Here is a 27409-nt window from a genome sequence, read left to right as displayed (position 1 = left end):
GCCAGCATCCCCTAATGTCTTAGGGCAGCCTGCCTCATTCACTTATGTTATTAATCTGGGTCTTGAACCCTTTCAGTTTGCAATCCCAGTAGATGAGGACCATTTAGGACTGAGGATGCCTGGAACCTTGTGGATGTCAAGGGAATCTTGAGCTGTGTGACTGCTGGGGACAGCTACAGGCTGGTCAGGCTGGTGGGGCAGGGAGGGATTGAGTGGAACAAAAATCTGGCTGCTTCTTAGATGTCCCCCCACCCCACCTGTCCCCATCAGAAGGTCTAGAGGCACTGATGAGTGGCCAAAGTCCCTTTAATATCCCTGAATTGCCTTACAAGTAATACTGCTGAAGGTGAGGAAGGGATGGGAGTCTGGGGTGGAAGATGGGGGAGGAGAAGGGAGGGAGAGCGCCAAGCGCTCATACAAAATATGGCCAAAAGGCTTAGCATGCATGGAAAATTATTGCTGTCGGAAGTTCCTATTTACAGGATCAACACCCTCCGTAGTTGCTTCTGCACCCCCTCTCCCTCCCCTCATCCCTGCCGCCTCCCTTCCCAGGTTGGCCTGGAGCTGGGAAGCCCTAGAGAAGTGCACCTGCTCCCAGTGGGGGGCCCCCTCCAGGCTCCACCCTCATTTGCGGCTTAGGGAAGAGGGGGGAGGGTCAGAGATTCTGGGACTCCTGCCCCCAGCTGGGCGCCTAGAGATGGGGCAGAGGCGTGTGCTTAAAGCAGAGGGGGCCAGGGCCCAAGAGCATGGAGGTGTGTGCTTCGGTCCTCGCCCGGGCATGCAAAAGCGCGGCGGGGGAGGTAGTGGCGGCCAATGGGGGCGCTGCTGGGAGCCCCGGCCCCTCTGCCCGGGGAGTTGCATAGACGTGGCGGGAGGGAGAGCTCCTCCCGGGAGCGGAGCGGAGCGGGCCGGAAGCCCCAACGGGTCCGGGGCTCAGTCGGTCCCTGGAACTTGGGGTTCCTCAAGAAGAGGAATGAATAGGAAACATATCGGGGAGGCTCCTCTCTCGGGTCTCCCTGCAGTGGGAATAGAAGGCTCAGGAGGGCGGGGACCTGCCCCAAGACTGACCTCCTGATGTCCCCCCACCCCCCCAGTTGAGGGTCAGCAGGCTATCCCTCGCATTCTCACGCCCCCTTCCCCAGCAAGTTCAGGCTCTGATGAGGGTAGGGCTTCTCCCCACTCCCCGAAATGGGGTGTGTTGGGGTGGGGGACAGCCCTCTATGGCCTTTGCTGTCCCTCTCCTTGCCTGGCTCCCTGACCTCCCAGTCCAGCTGGGGAAGCCAGACCATTACTGGGTGAGGGCAAGTGATTAATTAGAATAATAAATAAATAAATACACAAATAAATACATTGGAGAGGCCCAGCCGGATGGGGAGAAGGGCATTTGTGAGGTGCCCCAGACCTCTCCCCAATACATAAAGAGGGTACCTGTAGTCCTGTGGGTAGGGAAAGTGCTCAGAGAATCTGCAGGAGAGGCTGGAAGCCCAAGGAGGGGCTGTCCCAGAGTGAGAGAGGGGCTACATTAGGTGGCCGAGCCCTGAACTGGCCCTTATGTCTGCCCCAGGTCAGGTGAACTCAGAGGGTTGAGAGCTGCTAAGTGGGATGAGGGGTCTGGAAAGAGTAGGGGTGGGAATGAGTGAGAAGGTCCCCCAGAGGATGAGGAAAGTGGTGTGTGAATGGCTAGACTAAGGCCAAGGTAAGGGCAGGGGGATCTGGGACAGGTTGGGGCCTCCGAGAGTGAAGATTAGATTCCTAAGGCCTGCGTCCTGGTGTGGATGGGGAATCCATGGCAGGCGTGAGAGTCAAGGGGAGGTTTAGGCCTTAAGAGTGGGGGGCTCCAGTAGAGAACCGGCCTGAAATGCAGTTGGGAAGTGAGAGGAAAGGTCTGCAAGTTAGGGAGACTGCAGGGTCTGGATGGGAGAAAATTCCGGCTAGGGGGCCCGGCAAACGTGCGGGCCTGGTGCCTGAGTTGGGAGCCTTGAGGGCGCGGACAGCGGGTCAAGGTCCGAATCTTGGTAGCCGGTAAGGACGAGGCGGGTCGGGATGTACTTGGGGAAGACAGTGGCGGAAGCGAGTTCTGGGTTTGGGGGTCGGAGAGAAAAGTTCCGGTCTGGGAGCAGGGTCCCCAGGAGGGCCGTGGGCAGGGGGACGCAGCTGGGGGACCGGGGAGCGCGGTGGGAGGCTCAGCTGGTGGGGCCGGCGGGCGGCGGCGGCGGGGGTGGCTCGGCCCCCTTGACGCAGGCGGCCTCGCAGTGCTTGTGGAGGTAGGACTTGAGCGCGAAGCTCTTGTCGCACTGGCGGCAGCGGTAGTGCTTGAAGGCCGAGTGCGTCTGCATGTGCGCGCGCAGGTTGGAGCGGTCGGCGAAGGCCTTGCCGCAGTGCGCACAGCCGAACGGCTTCTCGCCGGTGTGTGAGCGCATGTGGCCCTGCAGCAGCCAGGGCCGCGAGAAGGCCTTGCCGCACACGCCGCACTTGTGGCGCAGGTTGTGCGTGAGCACATGCATGGCCAGCGCGGGCATGGACACGTACGCCTTGCCGCACGTCGGGCACTTGCGCGCCAGCTGGCTGTCCAGGCTGCGGTGCGTCTGCTTGTGGCGGCTCAGGTTCGACGACGTGGCGTACGTCTTGCCGCACTCGGCGCACGCGTGCCGGTGCCCGCCGCCCGCCGGCGTCCCCGCGCGCCCCGCGCGCCCCCCGCCGCTCCCGGCGTCCCCCGCGCCGCCCGCGTCCCCGCCGCGCCGCCGCCGCGAGCGCCCGTCCGAGATGAAGAAGGCGTCCATGGAATAGCTGTCGGTCACGGCTGCCTCCCCGCGGAAGTAGCGCGCCGACAGGCTGGACTGAGGGCTCTCGGGGTCGCTGTACTCTTCCGGGGCCGCCGGCGGGTACGCGGGCTCGGCCGGCGCCAGCTCCAAGCCTGGCTTCTGGTCCGCATCGTAGCTGCTGGGGGGCAGGCAGTGCGGAGCGTAACCTGGAGGGGATGAGACAAGGGCAGGGAAGGTGAGGCGCCCAGGAGGCGTCCCCGTGGCCTCTCTTTGGGAACTGAAGTCTGCTTGTATAGCAGCAGCCCCTGTCCTGCTTCTGTGCTTCTGGGGTCAGGATGCCCAGGTTCAAATCCTAACTACGTGGGCCACAATAAAAACCACCCAACTCCATCCTTGTGGAGCACGGTGAGGTCAAATTCTACTGATCTGGTGTTGACTATCTTCTTAAGTGCTCAAGGCCACGCAGGGAAGGTACTGTTGTAGGATCTGTACAGAGAGAGAAACTGAGGTATATAGTCCAAGCCCACAAGTATTTGGTGGAGCCAGGATCCAAACCTTGGCAGCCTGATGCCAAAACCCAGACTTTCTTTCTTCCAGCAGCATTCTGCCATTCCAGTCCTTTGACTCATCTGAGTCTCAGCTTCCTCATTTGCAAAATGGAACTTATGATCCTTCCCAGGGTCTTTGGAAGGACTAAGTGATGAAAAGAGCCATGCATTAATTGTTCCTGTGCACCAAGCTCCGCCTCCATGCTTTACTCTTGTTAACTCATTTAGTCATCACTGACCCTATGAAGTAGATCCTGTTTTAATTCTCATTTTACATATAAGGAAGTAAAGAAAGAGCACACAGCAATTGCTATATAAATGTTAGCTGTTACAATTATGCTTTTTACTTGCTTGAAAAAGCGACTTCGCTGAAGATTATTCAATTGTCTGCCCCCGCCCCCCCACCAGACTGTGAGCGTCTCAGGGTGACATCTGTGTGCCCAGCACGTGCCTGGTTCAAAGGAGGTGTACAAAGAATAGACATTGCATGAACGAATCACAGTCCTGTTAAATCCAACTCCCAGGGTTGCTGGGGGATTTAAGAGGTCAAGTATGTAGCATGTAATAAATGCTCTAAGAAGGGCATGTCCTTGTAACTTGCTCCCAAGCCTGTTTTGCTCCCTGCTCCACTGGAGGTCTTCTGGAGTCCCCTTGTGAGATTCATCCCCCCTCTGAGCCCCTCCTTCCTCTCTAGATTTGGACCAGAAGTCCTGTCCATTTTGGGATCTAATGACTGTTGGGTGGGTGGGCTGGCACCCTCCCAGGACATTCTACAGGGGCTTTCCAAGGGCAGGCACCACCCTGATTTGACTCTGCCTCCCTGGGCCTTGCCTGGTCCCAGCACCTTCCCTGAGGGCCCTGGGGCCTGGGCTCCCAGGAGGGTTTCTGGCAGATATTACACAAACTTAGCAACCTGGCACTGAGATACCAAGTATTTCCCTTGTCCTTTGATTGCAAAAAACAATGAGGGTTAGGCTTCTTTACCCAGAGTGGCAAAGCGGGAAATATGACCCTCCACCACCCCCAGCATCCTTGATTCAAATGAGCAGGTGGAGGAGGGCTTTGTAAGCAGGGAGCTGGATTCAGAGCTTTCATCCCCTGAAACAACCTGCCTGATTCAGCCTTTGTGCTTTTGCCTCTCATCTGGCCTTTCGGATGGTCACAGGGTGAAGTCTGTGCAGAAGGCACCCGGGCCCAGAAGGTGTACCTTTATTTTTTAACCCTGTCCCTTCAGCTGCCCAACAGGGACCTCTACACACAATGACTGGGGGTTGTGGAGGTGGAAGACTCAGTAGGGAGGGCACTGGTCAGATGCAGAGAGGGCAGTGGTGGTGGCAGTTTTATAATGGGGCCGGTGTACAGCCTCTCAGCACCCCATTCTCCCCTCCTGTCTGCCTTTGGTCTGGAGGTTCCCCTTCCTCCCACTCCAGGAATCAGGCCTGGTACTAAAGCCCCCAAAACTTTCAAGGAGTGTTGTTTCAGACTGAGTCAAATACCTGTTAGGTATGCCTAGACTCCCTCTTTCTTCTGTGTTTCTTCCTATTGTGATTATTGATGATAATGATAATACTAGCTGATATTTAATGAGCACTTACTAAGTACCAAGCTCTGTGCTAAGTGCTTCACTCCCATCACCTTGCTGAATCACCACAAAAATAACCTGTGTTACAGATAAGGAAACTGATGCAGAGTGGTGGTGGTACTTGCTCAAGGGTGGGATAAGAGTTGGAACCCACTGCACTGCTCCTCTTCCACATGCTGGGAGGAAGGGGCATGGCTGGGTTGTTCATCTACTGGCAGAGCCCCAGCTAGTGAGCACTTGATAAGTATTTGTGAAATGGGTGGTGAATGGGTGATAAAGATTTGCTAGGCCAGCCTCAATCCCTAGTGCAGCAGGGTCTGCCAGGACCATGCTGTCTACCAGATCTTGGGACAATTTGATTTCCTGACACTGATTCTAGCTGGGTGACCTAGAGCAAGTTGTACGTCTTCCTGCATCTCTGCTCTGTTCTCTGGGTATGGGGATAGTATAGCATCCATTTGGAGGGCCTCACTGATCATGTGACCTTGGATGTGCTATTATTAAGGATGGCATATTGGTTAAGAGCACAATTTTGATACCAAACTACCAGGATTGAGTTCCAGCTTTACTATTCCTGGCTGTGTGATCTTAGACAAAGTGTTTGACCTCTCTATGCCTCTGTTTCCCCAGCTGTGAAATAGGGGACAATAAAAGCACCTAACTCACACAGTTTATAGTACAGAGTCCATGAATAAACAAGCAAATAAGTGAGAAGTGAACAAATAATAACCAACATTGCCAGAGCACTTTAGTGTCTGATACAATTTAAAGGTTTTACACACGAATGCATCCCACCCTCATGGCTCTGAGGTTGGTACCATCTTACAGATGAGGAAACTGAGGCATAAAGTAGTTGTTAAGCAACATGCCCAGGGTTGTGCAGCTAGTAACTTAGAGCCAGAATTCCAACCCAGTGCCTGGCATGGTACATGTTGGCTGTTACTCTGAACAATAACAATCTCCCCAGGTGGGTTTCTGTGCTGGAAACCCACAGTGTTCTTGGCATCCGCACAGACACATCTTGCACCTCCAACCTGGGCCACTGTTTCCTCACCCAAGATGTGTAGGTTCTGGCTCACGCTCTGATGAGAAAGCTGGTGATCCAGAGAATTGGTAGCCCCTCAATGGTCTGGGCAGTCCTCGCCCTAGCGGGACTCTCTGTTGTGCCCTCTGGTGGTGACTTGCAGTACTGCAGCACTCCGGTTGCTGGGGGTCTCTATGTAAATACTGGCACCTCAAAGGCTGAGCCTCTGCTTAGGGACAGATGCGGAATTGCCTTCCGGTCAGGAATTGTGGGGTCAGACATTGTGGTCAGCAGCTGCGGAGTTTGGCATGAGTTGTGGGGTGGGGGTGGAGGGTTGTATGAGAGTTTATGTGGTCGTCTTGGTGGAGGTGGTTCTAACTTGCTTTGTGATTGTGATCAGGTTGCCTGACCTCTCTGGACTCTGTCTCTACCTGTAGAAGGTTGACTGAGATGCTAGAAAGACCCTTGTTGCATCGTGGCTGAACCAACTCCTCAATGATGCCCATTGTCTTGTCCCCTACCCCCCAATCCCTATCAGCTCCATCTCATTCTCGTCAGACTCACAGACCTCTCCCTAGCTATGTGACTTTGAAAGTGAAAGCTGCTCAGTCATGTCCGACTCTTTGTGACCCCATGGACTATAGAGTCCATGGAATTCTCCAGGCCAGAATACTGGAGTGGGTAGCTGTTCCCTTCTCCAGGGGATCTTCCCAACCCAGGGATCAAACCCAGGTCTCCCGCATTGCAGGCGGATTCTTTACCAGCTGAGCCACCAGGGAAGCCCATCTGACCTTGGGCAAGTTACTAAACCTTTTTGTGCTGCATCTGGATAAAGGCACTTATAAAAGGACTGACTGAATTAATGGTGTATAATGCTTAGTAATGCCTGGCACACAGTAGCCTCTCAAGCTGTTATTTAATTGTCATTATTATTGTTCCTACATTTTCTAGTGATACCCCCTAATCTGCTGAAGAGTGAAGGGGACACACGTGGGTCATCTCAGGCTGCTGCGTTACCTTGGGCAAACCGCCTCACTTCTCTGGACCTCAACCCTGGAGAATCCTTTAGGACACTATAGGCAGCGCTTTTCTGACTCTGTGCGTGGAACTCACACAGGTTTTAGATGCCTCCCTCTGTCCTACAGGTGACTATAGAAGGATGAGTTACCTGTCTCCCTGCTGACAGGGTGAGATAGGCCTCTCTCGTTTGGAAACAGATAGAGGCAGGGAGGGCCAGGGACCCAGGGAGAAAAAACTGACTCTTTTACTCATATTCCAGCTGTGTGACCATGGGTAAGTCATAAAGCCTCTCTGGGCTCCAGTGCCCCATTTGAGGGATAGAACAGAGCCCTTCCAGTTGCATGGGGCTATAAGGAAGGCTCAGAAACACTTAGGAGAAGTGGAGATGTCATGTACATCACCCGAGAATGACTTTGGATTTTCCCTGCTCAAGAGTTTTGATATTTTAGACTGAAGGTCCAGAATACATTAAAAAATTTTTTTGCAAGGGAATTTTATGAGAAATCAGGTGCTGGGCATTTCACAAACATTGTCTCTTCCAATTGTCTGACCCCCTGGGATGAGGGTGGGGGATTCTCTGAGAAGCACTGCTGCTTCCAGCTACCATTGTGCCCACCCCCTGTGCCAGGCACTGCACTAAGCCCAGAGGCCTGGAGAGGGCAGAGGACTTGCTCAAGGTCACTGGAGGAGGAGTAAGGCTTGAAATCCTCCAGAATCTGTGTTTTTTTTCCCCAAACCCCTGAGCAGGCATGGAGACCTGTTGAGGGAAGGAAGATTTTCAACTGGTGGGAGGCAGGGGCAATGAGTTTCTTCAAATATCACCACCTAGTTGGCCTGTGTCTGATGTAATGATGGGGTATTGGGGGTGGGGAGAAGCTATTCTTCTAGAAAATGCACCAGCCCTTTGTAAACCTTTGTGAATAATTAATAAAAGTAATGACTAACCCCGCTTGAGCACTTACTGTGTACAAGGCACCCTGCTCGGTATTTGATGTCTGTTAGCTTGTGTCTAAGGGAACGTAGTGGTCACTTGCTCCAGTGCCCTACTTCCGAGGAAGCTGAAGCCCAGAGAGGGGCCTTTACCAGGTCACAAAGCAAGTTCCCACCAGAGCTAGGCTGGCCCTCTGCCTCCCAGGCCAGTGCTCTTTTTCCCAGTCTCCCTCAGGTTCTCAGTGTCCCAGACTTCCTCCAGGGAATCTCCAGTCCAAATCCCGCTTCCCTGTCTCTAGTTGGGTAGAAGAGAGGGGCCTAGTGATGGGCCAGTTTCCCAGGTAGCCCACTTTTCCGAGGAGGGCTGGGCCCTGCTAGGTGGGGGGCTGGAGGGGCTGCTGCATGAATATATTTAGAGCTGCGTCTTGCTGTGCCAGGGCCTCGGGCCTTGAGAATCAGCTCCAGCCAGCTGAGCAGAAAGCCAGGTCTGTCAGCAGCAAAGCGGGATAAAAATAGTTTCTCCTGTCTGCTCACAGAGCTGGGCAAAGGGGCTGGTGCCTCCCCCTCCCCTTATTATAGCATCTTTGTTCGCAGTTCCCTGGGCACTGGACCAGAAATGACACCCAGCTCCTCCAAGGGCCTGGCAGCTGGTACACCTGCCCACTGGGGAGGGGGCCCCTGAGTCCAGATGAGGGGGGACAGAGTGGGGTCTGACCCAACATGATCAGGGCTGTAGGGTGTGGGGCTCGTGCCCACTGACTCAAACCAAGGGAATATTGAGAGCACTCCAGAGCCTCTCCCCACTGTCCCCGCCTCCTGAAATCCCCCATATTCTGGTTTCTCCTGACTGTGACCCAATTCCTGTGGCCCACAGGGAGGTCCACAGCTCTGCAGGAATCAATAGGAAAGATTTTTCAAGGGGTTGTGGAAATAGGCCTGGTGGCTGAGGGTCTGGAGTTTCTTAGCACTGGTCGGTGGACCAGCCTCCTGTTCCCTCCCAGGCACCTCTGGGGCCCTTTCTGGGCCTCCTTCTGGAGACCTGGTGTCTCGTATAATGTACGTTGTCTCTCTGGGCTCCCTGTTTCCTGCCCTACCCTCTCTGTGCCCCAGAAGAGGCAGAGGGCCCATTCCAACCTCCCTTCTTAGCCAAAGGCTGGCAGCGGCTACTCCATCTCAGGGGAGACCACAGCTGGAAGGAAGCCAAGAGTTCTGGGGCCTCATCTCTCCCAGCAGCATCTCACAGGCCCCCCCACCCCACCCCGAGAGCGCCTCTAGGCTGAGGGGGTCCCGGGGACGTGTATGAAGCACCCACCTGGGAGGGGTGGTGCAGTGCACCACTTACGCCCTTGTCATCGCAGGCAAGTCACCTCTCCAATCTCAGCTTTGCCTCTGGAGGTTGAAGCTAACCTTCGCCTGCACTCTGAGCTTGCTGCCCTGTGCCCACTCTGTGTGTGTATGCGTGTGTGTTTGGGATGTATAAATTGCTATGCTGCCGTAGGGACTTGATATACTCTCCTGACCTCTATCAGGCACCAAAAACTGAGACTGTCTGAAGAGTGGACATTCAGCCTGGTTCCTTCATGTCCCCCTTGTGACCCCAGGCTCAACGGGGGGCATGGACCCTAGATTCAGTATCCCATCCCTTTTATTGCACATTCCCGCTGACAGATTTTTAAGAAAATCGAGTTTTGGGTCCCTGAAAGGCCAGAGCTGAAAGAGATCAAGTTTGACTGCTTATTTTTGTAAGAGGGAAACTGAGGTTCGGGCAAGGGAAGATTAGTTCAGAGCTTCAGAGGAAGCTGGCTCTAAGTCTTGAACTGGCCAGCTTTGAGAATGGACCTGGACATGACCTTGGACTAGAAATTGGATCTGGATCCAGATGCAGATCCTGGAGCATGAATGTTGACTTGGACATGGATTGAAACTTGAACATGGATTTGTTCTGAATTTTGAAGTGAGCCTGTAACCTGGGACACTGACCTTGGAACTAGACTTCAGACCTTGTCCTAGAATGAAGGTTGGACATGGACTTTGAACCTGAACCTCTGCCATGTCTCTAATCTCGACCTTGGACCTGGACCGAGACCAAGATGCCAGGGGCAGAGGTGGTTAAAGACACTCAGGCGGGCCTGCTCTGTGTCCTTTGACCCCTCTACAGCCCTCTCTGAGCTCCCTCTGCCAAGGGACCGGGGCTACCCTTTTGCATCCCTGCACCCCAAATAGGCTTTCTAAAGTGTAGGGTAGACATGTGGCAATTGGGGACTTTGAGCAGATTCCCAGGCCTGGCCTGGGGCGACTCATCGGCGCCATCAGAGGGAGTGAGCGGAAGCGGGTGTTGGTATAATGTGGTCAACTAGAGAAGCCCATGGGCAGAAGTAGGAGTGCTTCCTCAGCTGCTGGAGAGGCTTAATGTAGCTGTGGAGGGCAGACAACTGCGTTATCGGATTGGCATTGATCCCTCATCTGCCTGGGTCGGATGCACTCTGAAGGAGTATGAGGGCAGGACGTGGTGGGGGTTAAGAGGATGGAGGACCTGGCATCCAGCTGGAGTTCAGAGTTAGGTTATGTGGAGAGGTCGATACTCCGGGGCCAGTGAAGATGTCCACAGATCCTTGGAGACCACTGGTGTGCAGCTGGGTGGGCACCTTCCTTCTCTGAGATGAATGAGTCCCTAGCATTCCCCAGGATGGGGCCCAGGCCTGGGAAGGGGGAAGTTTGATGGAGTTGGAGGATGAGGTTCTGAGAGGGTTGGGAGGATGTGAATTACCACCTCACTGGGGGACTGAATCTGTGCTCAGAATCACCCAGGGGAAAGGAGGGGAAGGGAGGGCGCCACGGAGGTAGAAAGCAGTGGAGAAGCAAGAGGGGGAGAAAAGAGGCATTAGGATGGAGAGGATGGTGAAATTAGATCTGCTGTCCCTTCTTTGGGGAGCGCTGCAGAGAAACCTGGAACTTGCCCCATTGTGGGGCTTCTTCCCTATTTAGGTGCATTCAGGGGGAGCCTGGAGCCCAGAGGTACCTGCCACACCCTCTGCGGGGCCCACGGAGGCTGCTGTTGTGTGTGTGTGTGTTTGGAGGAGGAGGAGTCCTCCAGGAATTCTCCAGCACTCCCAAGCTCTCCCTGGGCTGGGGGTACTCTTTAATTTGGGGTCTTGCATCTTCATCAGTCAGGGGCCTGTGGTTCCCCTGACCTCCGCATTCACAGGCTCCCTTCCTGCCCCCACCGCCACCCCAGATTCCCCTCCTGTTGGTCTCACCCTGACCCTGCAGCCGTTGTTGCTGCAGGAATGGCTTGTAAGAGGATCTTTCTAATAACTGGAACTATCTCCAGCCCCAGGCTCTCCCCCTTTCCCTCCCTCCTTTCTCCTCCCCCCTCCTCCTCTCCCTCACTCTCCTCACCTCCCCCCCTCCTCTCTTTCTCCTTGTTTACCCAGCACACTTACACACGCTGGGAGAGAAAAACGTCGGCTCAGCAATTTTTCACACTTCCCTCAAATGCTCAGCAAGGTTATTTCCGGCAGAGCGGAGACAACGGACCACTAGATGCCGGCAGGCTCTCCGAGGACCCCCAGCACCCCTACCCACCCGTGGGATGAGGGAGCCTTCATTTCCCGGTCTGGCCACACCCCAGGGATGGAAAAGCACCCCCCCCCCCACCCCGCCCCATAACAGAATAAGGCAGACTCTGTGTTTCCCAGGCGTACTCAGGCTTGAAGGGTCACCCCTTGGTCTCTGGCACTAACCATTTACTGCAGACACTGCCAAAGCAGCCAAGGCAGAGTACCTGTCCTCGTCCAGGGGCTGCCTGCAGAGACTGAAACCAAGAAAAGTGCTTGGCCTCAGAAACTCTGCCATCCTCAGCCAGATGTCGAATGGTGAACGGAGCCCTACAGAAACCCTGACAATGGCCCCCTGCATTCTGTTAGACCCTCATCCAGTCATCTCCAATGCCTCCCACCCCACACTTGACCTTCACAGAAACTGAGCTTGTCAAAGTTGGAAGGATGCTTAGATCATGCCATCCAAATTCTTTCACTGTTGAGGAGATGGAGGATCAGAGAAGGAAAGGCACTTGCCCAAGGTCACATAGCAAGTCAGAGGCCTAGAGCCCAGGCCTAGGATATCTTCCACGCCAGATATCAAACTGTTAGGACAGCCTCATGATTCCCCAGAAGGAGCTGGTCTGGAGCCCTTTAGGGAAGGGGCCAAGGACAGGGTGGTTCTAGGGGGTTAAAGCTGGTAGAACATCCCTGCTGATGGCTTGGCCCTTACCTTGCTTCCCACTATTTGCTCAGAGGCTCCTTTCAAAGCTTTTTTGGACTGAATTCAAGGCAAGGCATTCCTGCTTCCCTCCCGAGGAACAGTCTGCAGTTTTGGCTGTGCAAGAGAAATTCTCTGGGCTTCTCTGGGTTTCCTCAGCTGGCCTGGGACAGGACCAAGGGGCCCTCAGTGGGCAGGAACCCAGGGCTTTGTGTCCATCCTCCGAGGGATCCACATTTCAGGCTTGCAGGCATTTCCATTTCTACCGAGGTCCCCAGCCCTGGCATGGACCCAGGTCCACCCTCTGTCCTGCCAGCATTCAGATAAGCCCAGCCATATCCCTGGGATTCAGTCCTCAACCCCAAGAGGCCCTGGGGTCAAGAAAGAGGACAGTAGAATAAGAAACACGTGGGGCAAAGAAAAAGGAGTTGGTTCTCTTGGAGATCTGGGGGAGGTCAGGGGGTGAGGGGCTGGAGCTGTATCCCTGTTAGCTCCTTAATTTCTTTGACCTTGATGAGGTCACAGAGCATTTTACCCAGCACCCTCTTGCTACCTGGCTTGGCGGAGTGATGGAATGTGGGTGAAGTGCTTGGAAATCCCTGAGGCAGAAGCTCCCACCCTCCTGCCTTTGCCATCTCAGCTACCCCCTCATCTTCAATCCTTTCTTTTCTCCTTTTTCTCTCCTCTCCTCTTTCCTTCCCACTTATACACACACACACACACACACACACACACACACACCACACACACACGCACACCCCAAAGGTGATGCCACATGTGATGTCAGATTTCTTCTGCCAAAGGGATGCCTCCTCTTCAGACACTTGTCCTGGGGGGGACCATCAGAGGAGAACCCTTTTATGATCTCCTTGATGGGGGATGGGGTCCACAGAACCAGTCTCTAATTTTCCCCCACAACCTCCAGAGATCACCCCTTTTTGGGCCTGAATGACCTCTCTTGTCCCCCAAACCCTTGTCACTATAGGAACTTGCTCTGAAAAGAAATAGAGTGTGTTGGGGGTGGGGGACTGACAAGAAACAGCAGGGCTGGCTCTAGAGGGGAGTGAGAAGCCAGAGTGGGGAAGAGGGTGCGACCTAGGAGACCAAGAGCCACTTTGGGGGAACCCCTCCTAGAAATTCCCTCTTCCTCTCAGTCCCCAGGACAGGCCCAGCCTTTGGCAGGCATGTGGCTGAGGGTAACAAAAGAGTTGCTGAGAGAGGGGGCTGAGAAGACTTGTCTGGCATCACCAGGGGGAGCAGACTTGAAGGGAAAGAGGGTGCCCCCAGCTACCCCTAGGGAGCCAACCCTCTCTCCCCAGGGATTGGTGGTCCAGGCCAGTTTACCTTCACCATCAAGGGAGCACTCTCGGACAACCAGCCTCCTTCCCTCAACCAGGAAGAGGGGACCCTTAGAACGCCTTGTGCTTTAGCCCCCCCAGCACTAACCCTTAATGGACACCACTCTCTGTCTCTCCATTCTCTCACCATCCTTCACTCCAGTTCCAATCTAGGGCCACAACTTTCAAAGTCCAGGCTGACGCTCGCTCGGCGGCGGGATGGGCCGACCCTGCGACTTTCCCTTTGTACGGACCTGGCCCTCGCCCCACCTGCCTGGCCCTCGGGAAGCCCGGGAGGCGCACACAGCCAAGGAAATCTCCTCCCGGGGTTCCCTGCCGCGCGCACCCCTCCTCGTGGCCCGAGTTGGGGAGGGCCCGAACTCCCCTCCCCTCTTCTTCCCCCCCGCCGGGTCCCACTCACCGTTGTCCCCGGAAGGCCCCCGGGCTCCAGGCAGCACGTAGGCGGTCTCCAAGGGGTGATAGGTGGGGGCCGGCACCCCGCTGCACTGGAAGCCGTCGCCTTTGATCTTCTTTACCAGGAAGGAGCGGGGCATGGTGCGACTGGCGTGGGACTCGGCGGGGGCACTTGCGAGGGGCCCTGGTCGGGGGGAGGAGGCCAGCCGGGCGCGATTGGCTGTCTGCGCGGGGTTTCAGCACTGGACAGCTCCCAGCGGGCGGCGGGCGGGCGGCAGCGCGGAGCCGGCACCGGTGGCGGCGGCCCCGGCTGTAGCTCTGGCTCCCGCTCGGGCTTGGCGGCGGCGGCTCTCAGACAGGCGATCGCTGAAGCTGTGCTCAGCACTCCGGCTGCCGGCTTTATATGGGACGCAGGCTGGAGGAGATCAGGTGGTCCCCTAGCAATGGAACTGTTCAGCGCTCTAATCCATCAAATGTCCCCCAGGACAATCGCTCCGCACACGTTCCCCTGAACCGGCGGCGGTGGGGGCAGACCAGGCGCAGGGAGCAGCGGGCAGGCAGGAGGGGAGAAAGTGAGGGCGAGAAAAGCAGAGATATAGAGAGACGGAGAAAGGTGGGGGCGCCGGGGGGTGGAACAAGGGGGAGAGAGAGAGAAAGAGAGAGCGGAGATGAGATACACAGAGAAAGACAGAGACATACAGAAAAAGAGAGACACATACACAGTGAAAGAGATAGAAATAGGAGCAGAAACCAAGATAAGGACAAAAAGACACGAGAGAGAGAGAGAGAAAAGAAAGGCAGAGACGGAGAGAAGTAATAACACACACCCACGGGAGAAAAAGAGACCTCCAGATACACAAAAAGAAAGCACCCCAGGGATGCAAAGAAAGGGGAAGAGAAGTGCAAGACAGGAGAGAGGACAGGAGGTAGACCGGTCTGAGCAGGCGGGGTTCAGGCACATGGGGACACAAGGAAGGGAATGCAGAGAGGACTGTGAGCTCGCCAGCGGCGGACCCCCCTGCCTCCAGCCCCCTCCCTGTCCCCTAGTTCTGAAGGGGTCAGTTTGGACACTCAGCTTTAACTAGGGGAAGTCATCCCCCCTCCCCAGCTTGTCCTCCCACTGAAGCTCCCTGTTGGGTTTGGGGTTCAACTTTCTTCTTCCAGAACTGATGAGGGGAGCAAGTCCCCCATGCTGATGCCCAGCCTAGCTCAGCCAGTCCTGTTCCGGTGCCTAGCTCAGGCGGGCGCTGCAAGAGGAAGTGAAAATCGTCCAGTAATTAATTTCCCTGCTGCCGGGGGGTGGTGGTTTTGACACATCCGAGGCTGTGTCTTTCCCTGAAGCGGGGAGCAGACAATAGAGACACGTGGACTGGGAAGGGAGAGGGGGGGAAGGGAGGGGGAGCGGGGCTCCCGCTGGAACTCTTTGCAGGTCAGCTCCTTTGTCTCCAGGAGGATCTCAGCAGAAACCCCCTCTCCAATCCAGCCAAAACCTAGGGGAGCTTCCATATCTGGGTAGGACCAAGGAGCAGGAGAATGCAACCCCCTGCCCAGAGAGGCTGCTTGGCAAAGTGCCATGGTGGTGGGCTGGCCTTAGCAAGTATGTGATGTCCAGAGCACAAGAGTCCCGGAATCAGACTCTAGGAATGTCAAGATGTCATTGGTTAACAGCATTCTGTTTATGGTATGCTAGACTGATGGAGTGGGGTTGTGCTTTTGGGACTGGGTCATTTAATACCACTTGGGAGACTAAGACCCTTGAAGACTAAGAGAGGCCGCAGAGGTGCCCAGGGTCCCACAGGGAGTCAACAGAAATTTCCAGAGACTCCTGTGGTCCTTTGGGACCTCACGCAAATTCTGAGGTGTTGCTTAGAAATCTTAGAATAAAATTTGGACCCTTGATCTTGCCAAGGTCCTGAATGATATGGAGGGTCCTGCCCATCTTCTCAGAGATATTGTCCCACATTTTGCCCTCTGGGACTTTTTTTAACCTCAGTCACAGAGGGTTGAGGTGACCACACCCCTGGACTCATGATGTGCTCAGTATTCCCTGCTTTAGCCACACAAGCCGACTTCTCGTCTTGCAGACTTATTACTCTCTCCTTGGCCTCTGCTCTGGTTCTTCTGTTCAGAGGAACCCTGCATTGGCATAGCTGAGGCCTCACTTCTTCTGGGAAGTGTCCCTGACTTCCTACATGGTAGACTGGGCCAGCTTGCCCATTGGCCCCTGAGCTGTGTGACTCTGTCCTGTGTTTGGCTCAGCATACTCTTGCAACATGCAGTAGGATCTCCCAGCTCCTCTACTTACTAGTCATGAGATCTTAAGCAAGTTATTCAACTTCTCTGTGCCTCAGTTTCCCATCTTATAAAATGGGCTTGCATATAGTAGGTATGTAAGCCTGCTGATGAGCACTTACCTATAGGAGGTGCTCATTCTGTGTGTGTTCTGTAAGTACAGTTGCGCCGGGAGCACTCAGGATTCATCTAACACATGTTTGTGGGGTTCTACATAATAGGTGGTAACCTCAACAGTCCCTGGTCTCCTTGGAGGTGACATTCAAGGGACATAAAATTGGGTGAGCAATGGAGGGTGCTGGTTCCTAGACAGGGTGGCCAGCAAGGGTCTCCTGGAAAAGGTGACATCTAAGCAGAGACTTGAGTGATGAGATGGAGCCAGCCATGGAAGGAGCCAGAGAAAGAGAGCTCCGGGCAAAGGCTTCACAAGTTCAAAGACTCTGAGGCAAAAATTAGCTTGGGCCAGTTCAGGAACAGTAAGGAGTGGGAGGATATGAGGTCAGGAAGTTGGCAGGGCCAGAACCCAGAAGGTGTTCAATAAATCATGAGTGAATGACTATGGGGTGAGTTGTTGTTCAGTTGCTAAGTCATATCTGACTCTTTTTGACCCCATGGACTGCAGCATGCTAGGCTCCCCTATCCTTCACTATCTCCCAGAATTTGCTCAAAGTCATGTCCATTGGTCGATGATGCTATGCAACCATCTCATCCTCTGTCGCCCTCCTATCCTTTTGCCCTCAATCTTTCCCAGCATCAGGGTCTTTTCCAATGAGTCTGCTCTTTGCATCAGATGGCCAAAACATTGGAGCTTCAGCTTTAGCATCAGTCCTTCCAATGAATATTCAGGGTTGATTTCCTTTAAGATTGACTGGTTTTATCTCTTTGGAATCCAAGGGACTTTCAAGAGTCTTCTCCAGCACCACGATTCAAAAACAGCAGTTCTTTGGCGCTCAGCCTTATTTATGGTCCAACTCTCACATCCATACATGACTACTGGAAAAAACCATAGCATTGACTATACGGACCTTTGTTGGCAAAGTGATGTCTCTGCTTTTTAATATGCTGTTTAGGTTTGTCATAGTTTCCCTTCCAAGGAGCAACTGTCTTTAATTTCATGGCTGCAGTCACCATCAGCAGTGATTTTGGAACCCAAAAAAATAAAGGCCGTCACTGTTTCTACTTTTTCCCCTTCTATTTGTCATGAAGTGATGGGACCAGATGCCATGATCTTAGTTTTTTGAATGTTGAGTTTTAAGTCAGTTTTTTCACTCTCCTCTTTCACCCTCATCAAGAGGCTCTTTAGTTCCTCTTCACTCTCTTGTCATTAGAGTGGTATCATTTGCATATCTGAGGTTGTTGATATTTCTCCTGGCAATCTGGATTCCAGCTTGTGATTCATCCAGCCTGGCATTTCACATGGTGTACTCTGCAAATAAGTTAAGTAAGCAGAGTGACAATATACAGCCTTGAGAAACTCCTGTCTCAATTTTTCATTGTTCCAGGTCTGATTCTAACTGTTGCTTCTTGACCTGCATACAGGTTTCTCAGGAGGCAGCTTAGGTTTTCTGGTATTCCCATCTCTTTAAAAATTTTCTACAGTTTATTGTGATCCACACAGTGGAAGGCTTTAGCATAGTCAATGAAGCACAAGTAGATGTTTTTCTAAAATTCCCTTGCTTTCTCTATGATCCAAAAATTGTTGGCAATTTGATTTCTGGTTCTTGGGTGAGATTCAGCCTTAAAAGGTGGATCTATTCAAAGGTAGATCTTTAAAGTTGGAGAATAATGTTTCACTGCTCACATAGAAGTTGTTAATAGTTATTGGTGGTGTAGCCATATTTTCTTGAGTTTGTACTGGGATGTCTGTCCCTTAGTGGTGCTTAATACAGAGGAGTAAATAATGCAAGTGGGCACCCTTGAGTTCACTTCTACCTGCCTGACGATCCTACCGTTCCAACCTTTTCCATAAGAGATGGTAAAACTGAGCCCAGAGAGCTTCCCAGCACAGTGAGGATCCAACAGTGAATTAGGCATAGAACTGGACCGAGACTGGACTCTCCCTCATCAGATCTTCTCAGTGGGCAGGGTGGAGAGGTAATCCCCCCTTGAACTGACAGAGAGAGGCCCACAGAGTGATGTATCCAAGGTCCATAGTTCACTATTGTTGGGTTGAAGATCAGATCCCAAGTCTCTGACCTCTGGCTAGTAGGTGGTGTGGGGGGTGTCCTTAAGCAAGGATGAAATACACAACCTCTGGCATGGTTTCAGCTCTAGGACACCGTGGAGGGCCTTCTGTCTCCCAAACTTCCCCCCAGTACTGGCTCACTGTTTTCAGAAAAGCCATGTTTAGGAATTCATTTCTCCAAGTCACATCAAATAAGGAAAGAATTTTAATCCCAGGCATGCTTGCTACAGCATCAGAGACTGGAATAAAAGCCTCAAGTTGGAGAAAATGGGGAGGAGCTGTGAGGAAAACATTCCCTTGATGGAATATTCTGCAGCCATTAAAAATTATCATATGGAGGAAGACCTTGTCTTTCAATGAAAGATGCAAAATCTTGAAATCCCTTACAGCACGTTTGCAACTACGGGCCAAAATAAAGATAAATATGCACAGAAAAGTGAAGAAGGATGGTGGAACTATGTGTTTCTCCACCTTCTTTTTTGTGTTTTCCAAAACGACTATAAAATGTTTCGGTTCAAGAAACATTTATCTTGAGCACTTGCTAACTTCTCCCTTACTTCTGAAGAGAAGAAATGATAACATTTCAAAAAACATGTCAGGAAACTCATTCTTCTGACTTTTGAGAAGATAGCATTGCCTATGGCAAATTTCTCCAATGACAACAATAGTTATTACTATATCAACAGTGGCTTCACGTGCCTGGCACTGTTCTAAACATCTACCCTTCGCAGAAACTGGCCTTGCCAGAGGCTTTCTGTAGAGGGCTTTGGAATCAGCCTCTTTTCAGTTCTAATCCGTGCTCTGTCATTTCCCAGCTTTGCTTCTCCATACCTCCACTTCCTCATCTGTAAAATGGAGATTTTAAAAGGGATTATCCCCCGTGTTGTGTACGTGCGTGCTCAGTTGCTCAATCATGTCCGACTCTGTGATCCAATGGACTTTAGCCCACCAGGCTCCTCTGTCCATGAGGTTTCCTAGGCAAGAGTACTGGAGTGGGTTGCCATTTCCTTCTCCCAGGGATTGAACTGCATCTTCTGTGTCTCCTGCATTGGCAAGTGGATTCTTTACCGCTGAGCCACCTGGGAAGCCCATCCCCAGTGTTGCAGTGAGGATTAAATGATAATGTATCTATCTGTAAGGGATTTAGAGCAGCGCCTGGCACACAGTCATTTGACTTGATAATTGTTGACTGTACTTTTGTTTATATATCATTTCTCATCTAAGCCTCACCATGTCCTCATGGGAGAAGGCTCTGTTATTGACCTGTTGACAGATGAGGGTGAAATGACTGGCCCAAGGCCATATGGTTATTGTGGGGAAGAGCTGGGGAGGGTCTCACATCCCTGTGCTCTACTGCCTGCCTCTCCAGGAGTCCCAGGCTTGGCATAACTGGTTTAGCTGGTGAAGGCTGCAGGCTCTGTCCTTTCTGCCCTACCGATCTGCTCTGCTGTCCTTCAGATTTCAACCCTGTCTTGCCCATCACGAAGGAGGGGAGCTACTAGTGTCTGGGTGTGACTCGCAGTGCTGTGTAACCCCAGCTAGCTGGCAGAGCCACCTGAACCTCACTCTGGACATCTGTAAAGAGGGGACCAGGCATTATATTCAGGCCTCACTCCATGGTATTAGAAAGGAGCACCGCTCTGGGAGTCGGGAGCCTGATTCTTCTCTCTCTGCTCCTCCTCTGGGCTCCAGCCTTCTGGCCTGTCAAATGGGCATGGGACAAGTTGGTCCCTGAGCTGCCATCCAGTGCCAATAATGGAATTCTGTATGAATTCCAAGGAGGAGAGTGGCTAAATGCATCCACTTGATGTTGATGGGGCTTTTTCTCTGGTAAGCTTCCTTAGTCTGCCTGTTTCTCCAGTGTATTTCTCCAGGCCCTCCCTCTTCCGAGCCTAAGGAAAGAGGGTAGGAGAAGCCTGAAACTGACTTTTCACAGCTCTGTACACCATGACTCGGAGACAGTGGCCCAAGGCCTTGCGGGGGTGGGGCCTCTGGAATCTGATCCCTGTTATATTCTCTCTCTGGTCAATTTGGTCCCCGGAAGCAGATTTGAAAACCAAGATGGAAGTGCAACTTCCCATGGATAACACCTGCAAGAAAAAGAGGTGCGCCTTCAGACTAGGGCACAAGTCTGACATCTGTGAAAGGAGAGAAGGAGACTGGGTAAGAGGAGCCCCAGGCAGTGGTGCAGCTTGAAGGAAGTCTGGCCAGAGCCACAGGGAGCTCTGGGCCCAAGACTTCCTGCAGAGGAATCTCATGCTGGGTGGAATACCAGGCCCTGGTTCCCCACGGTGCCCGGTCATCAGCCGATTGTCCCGGAAGGAGGGTGGCCTCAGCTTAGATGCTGTGGCCGACTGAGAGGGCGCTGCAGTGGGAGCCTGTCAGGGACTGCAGTCCAGAGTGGCGGGCACCTCCCTTCGACTGCTGCATGTTTTTCTTGATTCATTTAATAAACATAGCTCTGGGCTATGTGCCAGGTACTCATCTACACACTTTATAAATATCACCTTAGTTAATCCTCACACTCGCCTTTTGACTCATCAGTATCGTGAGCCCCATTTTCAGGGGAGGAGACTGAGCCCAGAGAGGTTAAGTAACTTGTCCAAGGCTTTACAGCCAGTAGGTGGTGAGCCATGGGTCCAGTCCAGACAGCCTGTCCCAGAGGCTGTGGTCTCACCACTGCCATGCCGCCTCCTCTCCTGGGAACCTTTCAATTCTCATTTTGTAGAGGGCTCCGGAGCTCAGAGCCTCAACAGACTTCAGGAAAGGGCCTGACTAGTGCAGCTGAATGTGTGGCAGGGTCCCACATGCTCCTGGAGCTTCTACCCTATTCCTCAAAGCTTCCCACCTCAGGCCTTTGCAGATACTGTTTCTGCTGCCTGGAGCATGCTTTCCCTCCCTCTTTGCCTAGTTAACCCCTCCTCCATTGCTGCCCTGCTTGACTCCAAGATCTAGCCCAGGACAGAGATGATATGCAGTGGGAAAGAGTGTGTTGTAAAGACACAGATGAGAATAATGCTAGCTGACATTTATTGAGCACTTCTTATGTGCCAGGAGCCAAATCTAACCCTTTCTGTGGATTACCTCATTTAATCATCACAACAGTCTTTGAAGTGGGGGCCCACAGCTATCCCCATTTTACAGATGAAGAAACCAAGGCTCAGAGAGGCAAAGTGACTTGCCCACGGAGATCCAGCTAGGTGTCAGGATTCAAACCCTGATCTTAAATATACAATCCCTCTTTCTAACAGGGCCAGAGGTGCCAAAGGGAGTCTCCCTCCTCCACACCCCCCAGGGCTGACTGCTCCTTAATGGGGGTAGGGGCCCATATCTCTTCCATTCACTGCCACACTCTTATTACCTACATAGTGCTGGGCAAATAATAAGTGCTCAATAAATATGTATCTTAAATGAATGAATAAACTGACTGGAAAAACCTCCTTGTGATGCATCTCCCCCAACTCACCTTGATCCTTTTTGGCCTGAGCTTGGGTTAGTTCATCAGCTCTCAAGGTTTTCCTCTCCTTTGAGGGATGCTGCTGCTACTGCTGCTAAGTCGCTTCAGTCGTGTCCGACTCTGTGCGACCTCATAGACTGCAGCCCAACAGGCTCCCCCGTCCCTGGGATTCTCCAGGCAAGAACACTGGAGTGGGTTGCCATTTCCTTCTCCAATGCATGAAAGTGAAAAGTGAAAGTGAAGTCGCTCAGTCGTGTCCGACCCTCAGCTACCCCATGGACTGCAGCCTTCCAGGCTCCTCCATCCACGGGATTTTCCAGGCAAGAGTACTGGAGTGGGGTGCCATTGCCTTCTCCACCTTTGGGGGATAATTGAGTCCTTATCCTGACTACCACAGTCCTTGACCTTCCCCCATTAAAGCATCTTTCCTTCCAAATTTGAGATGTTCCTGAACCATGGCAAGGTCACCCTTTAAGCAACTCCCTGAAACCTCTGAAAAGGACTGGTTGCAAGAATCTGATCACTGGGCTCCCTGCCAGGTCAGGGGGCCTTGGGACAAGCCCTCAGCATGTGTCAGGGATGGAGAGGCTAAACAGCGTCTCACAAGAGCCTCACATTGAAGCAAATGAGATAGCTCAGAGTTTGGGCCTGAGTCACCCTGAGCCAAGTGTTAATCCCAGCTGTGCGTCTTCAGGCTGTGTGATTTTAGGCAAGTCACTTTGCCTCTATGTGCCTCTGTGTCAACTTTGTAAACTGAGGCTAAATAGGGCTCTATGAGGCCTGGAGCATAATCAGCACTTGATAAATAGAAGCTCTACTTGAACAGGCTTCAGGATATCAGCATCATTCCCTGCCTATCCCTGTTTGGCAGTTGGGGAAACTGAGGCATGGAACAAGCAAGTGCCTTCTTTGGGACTTTTAGGCTTCTGTCTGCCAGATCAAGGCTGGCTCCTTCACCCCACGGTGGCCTCTCCTGCCTCCATCTCTTCCCTACCAGCCGAGCTGAGAACCATCCCTGGCAGATGCTAAGGCGGCTGCCGAAGCTGCAGAGTTGGCATTTCCGGGCTCCCAGGGCTCCTGGCACAGAGGAATCAACCCTTCTCTGCACCCTCTAGCTCTGTCTCCTGCTTCTGCCTCTGCTCATATACCAGCTGGGACCCATCAGCTTCCGGAGAAAGTCAGGCGGTGGCCAGGTGCATGGAGGCAGGGGGCTGTCAATATTCACCTATGCCTGACCCCAGACTAGTGGACAGACTCCTAAGAAGTCAGAACACCCACAGGCTCCAAGTGCACCCCTTCACAGCCTCCCCTCTCTCTCACTCTGGCTGTAGAGGGCCAGGGGAGCAGAGAGGTATAAAGCCTGAATGGCCTGGGTTCAGATCCCTCCTCTGCTGCTTATGGATGAGTTATGTACCCTGGGGAACTTACCTATCCTCTTTGTACCTCCATCTCTTCAGCTGTCAAAGACGATGCTAATGGTACCTCCTTCACAGAGCAGGTGGGAATCCAGTGAGATGTTTAGGATGCTCGTTCACGCACAGTTGGTACTCAGTAACATCAGCCATTCTGAATGTGGAGTTCACTCTCTCTGTTGACCTCTTAAACCTTTCAGGCCCAAGAAGTATCTCCTGTCGACTCCTGAGGCTCCAATGGTCAAGGCCCTGCAGTGAAATCCCACTGACCTGGCACATGGTAGGGGCTCATTAAAAGGTCTTCTTGGCTGTGACACAGGAGCTTCCCTGGTGGCTCAGAGGGTAAAGAATCTGCCTGCAATGCAGGAGACCTGGGTTCAATCCCTGGGTCAGCAAGATCCCCTGGAGAAGAAAATGGAAACCTGCTCCAGTATTCTTGCCTGGACAATCCCACAGACAGAGAAGCCTGGTGGGCTACAGTCCATGGGGTCGCAAACAGTTGGACATGACTGAGCAACTTCTCTTCCTCCTTGGCTGTGATACAGCATGAACTCATGGAATTTTCATGACCGCTTTTGGATGTAGTATGATGACACTCAGGTTATAAAGGGCCACATAGGCACAGACAAGTTAAGAAATTGCCCAAGGGCTCACAGCTCGTAAGTCTTCAGATATTTACTGAGCATCTACTCTGTGCCAGGCACCATGCTCAGAACTGAGGATGCAGCCGTGGACAGAACAAAAACCTGCTCTCAGGCAGCTCATGTCCACCCTACTGTACTGACAGATAATAAATAATAAACAGGTCCATATGCCAGCTTCCTATTTACAAAGTGTCAGGAAGACAAGTGATGTGGGGCAGAGATAGAGTGGGGCTGTTTTAGATGGGGTGTGTAAGGAACCTCTCTGCAAAGATGACTTTTGCATAGAGTCCAGAAGGCAGCAGGTGCTTGGTTGGGACACAGGGAATCCACACTCGCGTTGGCTGTGGAGGTGCAGTCTGCAGTCCTGGAGATCCCAGGTCTGGGGGCACCTAGAACTCACCTGTTTGGGTTGGTGTCAAAGTGGATAGTGATTCCCTCTGCTTCAGCTGGCCCACCTCTGTGGAGGAGTTAAAAGAACAGGGCAAATGACTTAATTTCTCTGGGTCTTTCTTTTCTTACCTGTCAAATGTGCATTGGTAAGCACATCACACCCTGGGGAGAGAGGAGATGCTTAACAGAGACAATCCAAGGAAAGTGCTGGGCACAGAGTCAGGCACAGCAGAGGAACCCAACCCTTGGTGAGTGGAGTGGACAGGTGACCTTCCTTTCAATTGCCCACAACCTTCCAACTACCTGGTCTGATGAGTCCCCTCCTCCCACTAGCAGGGTCAGTACTGGCCTCCCCCATGTCCTCTGTAGCCAGGGGCAATCATATAGTCAGCCCTAAGCCCATGACACACTGGCTAGAGTATGTCAGCCTCTACACTGAGTGTCCAAAAGCACCAGGGACAAAGATCAGGGACTCAGCCTCCAGCGTTGGCCTTGGGGCCCATTTAGCAGGGACATCTCCCTCAGGCCAGGCCTATGACCTATTTTTTTCTTCTTTTTTATTTTGGACACAAGAAGCCTCTTATCCTGGTGTCTGACCCTCTTGGAGATTCTTCAAGTGTGTTTGCTACCATGGATCCTTGATGACTCAGCAGCCATTGTCTGGAAACTCCAGGGTACATGCTGAGTTGCTTCAACTGTGTCCGACTCTTTGTGACCCTGTGGACTGTAGCCCGCCAGGCTCCTCTGTCCATGGGATTTTCAGGTAAGAATGCTGGAGTGGATTGCTGTGCCCTCCTCCAGGGGATCTTCCCGACCCAGGTATCTAACCCTCAGTCTCTAATGTCTCCTGCGTTGGCAGGTGGGTTACCGCTAGTGCCACCTGGGAAGCCAGAAACTCCAGTAGTATTATTTTCCCCAGATTGAGTGGAATACCACAGGTTCCATCCTTCTGGTCCAGAATGGCTCCTCAGGGATAGGAAGACACCCAGTGCTTTCCAAGTTCACTCCAAGGGCCGTGGCCTGGGGCTGCTCCTATTGGTGTCCCCAACTCCCAGCACAAGGTGACTCAGAGGAAAGTCTTAGAACCTGTTCACATGAGTAAATTAGTGGTACAGGATATGCTTTCTGCATATCTGCCCTTCCTGGTTGCTTCCCTGAACCATGTTCCAATTTTTTGATGTTTTTTAGAGTGTGGGGCCCAGAACTGAACACAGAACTCCCCAAAATATATAAGCAGAGCTGAGCAGAAAGCGACTGTCACCTTCCTCACTCTAGATATTGGACTTCTAATGACTTGTCCAGATATTTCATAAGCTTTTTGGTGACTGTTTGCCCGGCTGACGTACATTAGGCTGTTCTGCTTTTATGCTTTCTCCCTGTACTGTTGTTGCTGTTCAGTCACTCAGTCATGTCCAGCTCTTTGCAATCCCATGGACTGCAGCACACCAGGTTCCCCTGTCCTTCACTATCTCCTGGAGTTTGCTCGAACTCATGTCCCTTGAGTTGATGTTGCCGTCCAACCATTTCATCCTCTGTTGCCCCTTCTCCTCCTGCCCTCAGTCTTTCCCAGCATCAGGGTTCTTTTCCAGTGAGTTGGCTCTTTGCATCAGATGGCCAAAATATTGGAGCTTCCTCTTCAGCACCAGTCCTTCCAATGAATATTTGATTTCCTTTAGGATTGACTGGTTTGATCTCCTTGCTGTACAATGGACTCTCGAGAGTCTTCTCCAGCACCACAGTGTGAGAGCATCAATTGTTCGGTGCTCAGCCTTCTTTATGGTCCAACTCTCACATCCATACGTGACTGCTGGAAAAACCATAGCTTTGACCAGACGGACCTTTGTTGGCAAAGTAATGTCTCTGCTGTTTAATGCGCTATTGCTGTTTAATACACTGTTGCTGTGCTCTCCTGCACTGATGCTCGACCTCATTTTACCGCCTCTTTGCCCTTAATCTCATTCTGACAATGGCATTGCCCCCTCCCCACCCCAAGGAATGGCAAATTGACTTCAGCTTAAGAACCCATGTGGATTGGTTGGTAGCTGTAGCCCAAAGCATAGTATTGAGATAGATTTTGGAACTGAGTTTGGGCTCAGTGTGGGAGACTGCTCTAATTGATTAATGATGTCTGCCAAGATGCAGGAGTGGAAATGTTAGTCTACTTGAGATACACTTGTCATTCCCCGTCACAGATGCTCCTAACCTGGGGTCCATAGAAATAATACAGGAGGCCCACCATTAACTGAGATAGAAAAAGGATTGCACCTTCAATTTCACTAGCTTCTTTCTGAAACTTATCATTTCTTCTGTAATGAATGCAGGCCACAGATCATAGTGGCATTAACAGGGCCTGTAACATTGTCACTAATAGAAATCACAGATATTTTCTTGTCACATTACAGATGTTCCAGATAACTTGAAATACCATTTACACTCATCATGACTTGGAAATTGCAACAGTTTTTTGCTAAATCCTTGTGCTATAATGCATAATCAAGAAGCATATAGGTTACTGTAATGTAGATTTATTTTTAATATTTTGATAACTTTAAATATAATTGGTTTCCTTTGTAATGCTATATATTTTATGAATTTAAAGAGATTATTCTGAGAGAGGTCCATAGGCTTCATCAGATAAAAAAGGGTTTCATGAACTCTGGACCATCGGGTTTTAGGAGCTCTCTGCCTTTCCAAGGGAACCTTTCTGAGTTCCCTCCGGTATCCTGAGTCTATGAGGGGAGCAGGAGGGTGAGATGAAGTTCTTCAGGCCAGGAGAAGCTGACCACACAGCCAGCCTCTGGGTCAGCTTCCCTGAAGTGCTGTGAGAGGTGATAGACCAGCAGAAGTGGTGGGAGGTGATGTAGGAAGTGAAAGAGAAGAGGTTGTGTAGGTGACTTCTCGGCCAAGGCTGGGCTATCTTGTCTCGGGGGGAGAAGCTTGTGTTTGCCAAGGTGATGCAAGGGAAAGAGCCTGAGCCTGACCTTCTAGAGGGCGAGGGAAGTTTTAGCCTTAGAGAAGTCCTAGATCATCCTCCCTTATGAGCTCAGAGGCCCTGGAGTGCAGGAACCTACAGCCTGGGAGGGGGAGATGCTTGTCACAGGGGAAAGGGGGTTCAAATCCCTTCATGCAGCACAGACAGCTTACCAGTCATC

General features: G+C 52.2%; 1 protein-coding gene across 1 annotated transcript; it reads right to left on the bottom strand.

The window, feature by feature from the left end:
• Window positions 1-288: 288 nt before the first annotated feature.
• On the bottom strand, window positions 289-14828 carry SCRT2 (scratch family transcriptional repressor 2). The gene is made up of 2 exons (XM_061437142.1): window positions 13885-14828; window positions 289-2968 (listed from the first exon to the last, which is right to left on the bottom strand). Exons 1-2 carry the CDS (start codon window positions 14015-14017, stop codon window positions 2184-2186), a joined length of 918 nt encoding a protein of 305 aa, XP_061293126.1. The 5' UTR covers window positions 14018-14828; the 3' UTR covers window positions 289-2183.
• Window positions 14829-27409: the final 12581 nt, after the last annotated feature.

Source organism: Bos javanicus, chromosome 13 (genome assembly GCF_032452875.1).
Source record: "Bos javanicus breed banteng chromosome 13, ARS-OSU_banteng_1.0, whole genome shotgun sequence".
NCBI classification, from domain to species: Eukaryota; Metazoa; Chordata; class Mammalia; order Artiodactyla; family Bovidae; genus Bos; species Bos javanicus.
The sequence above is the reverse complement of the archived record's forward strand: the minus strand, read 5'-3'. Positions and strand labels throughout refer to the sequence as shown.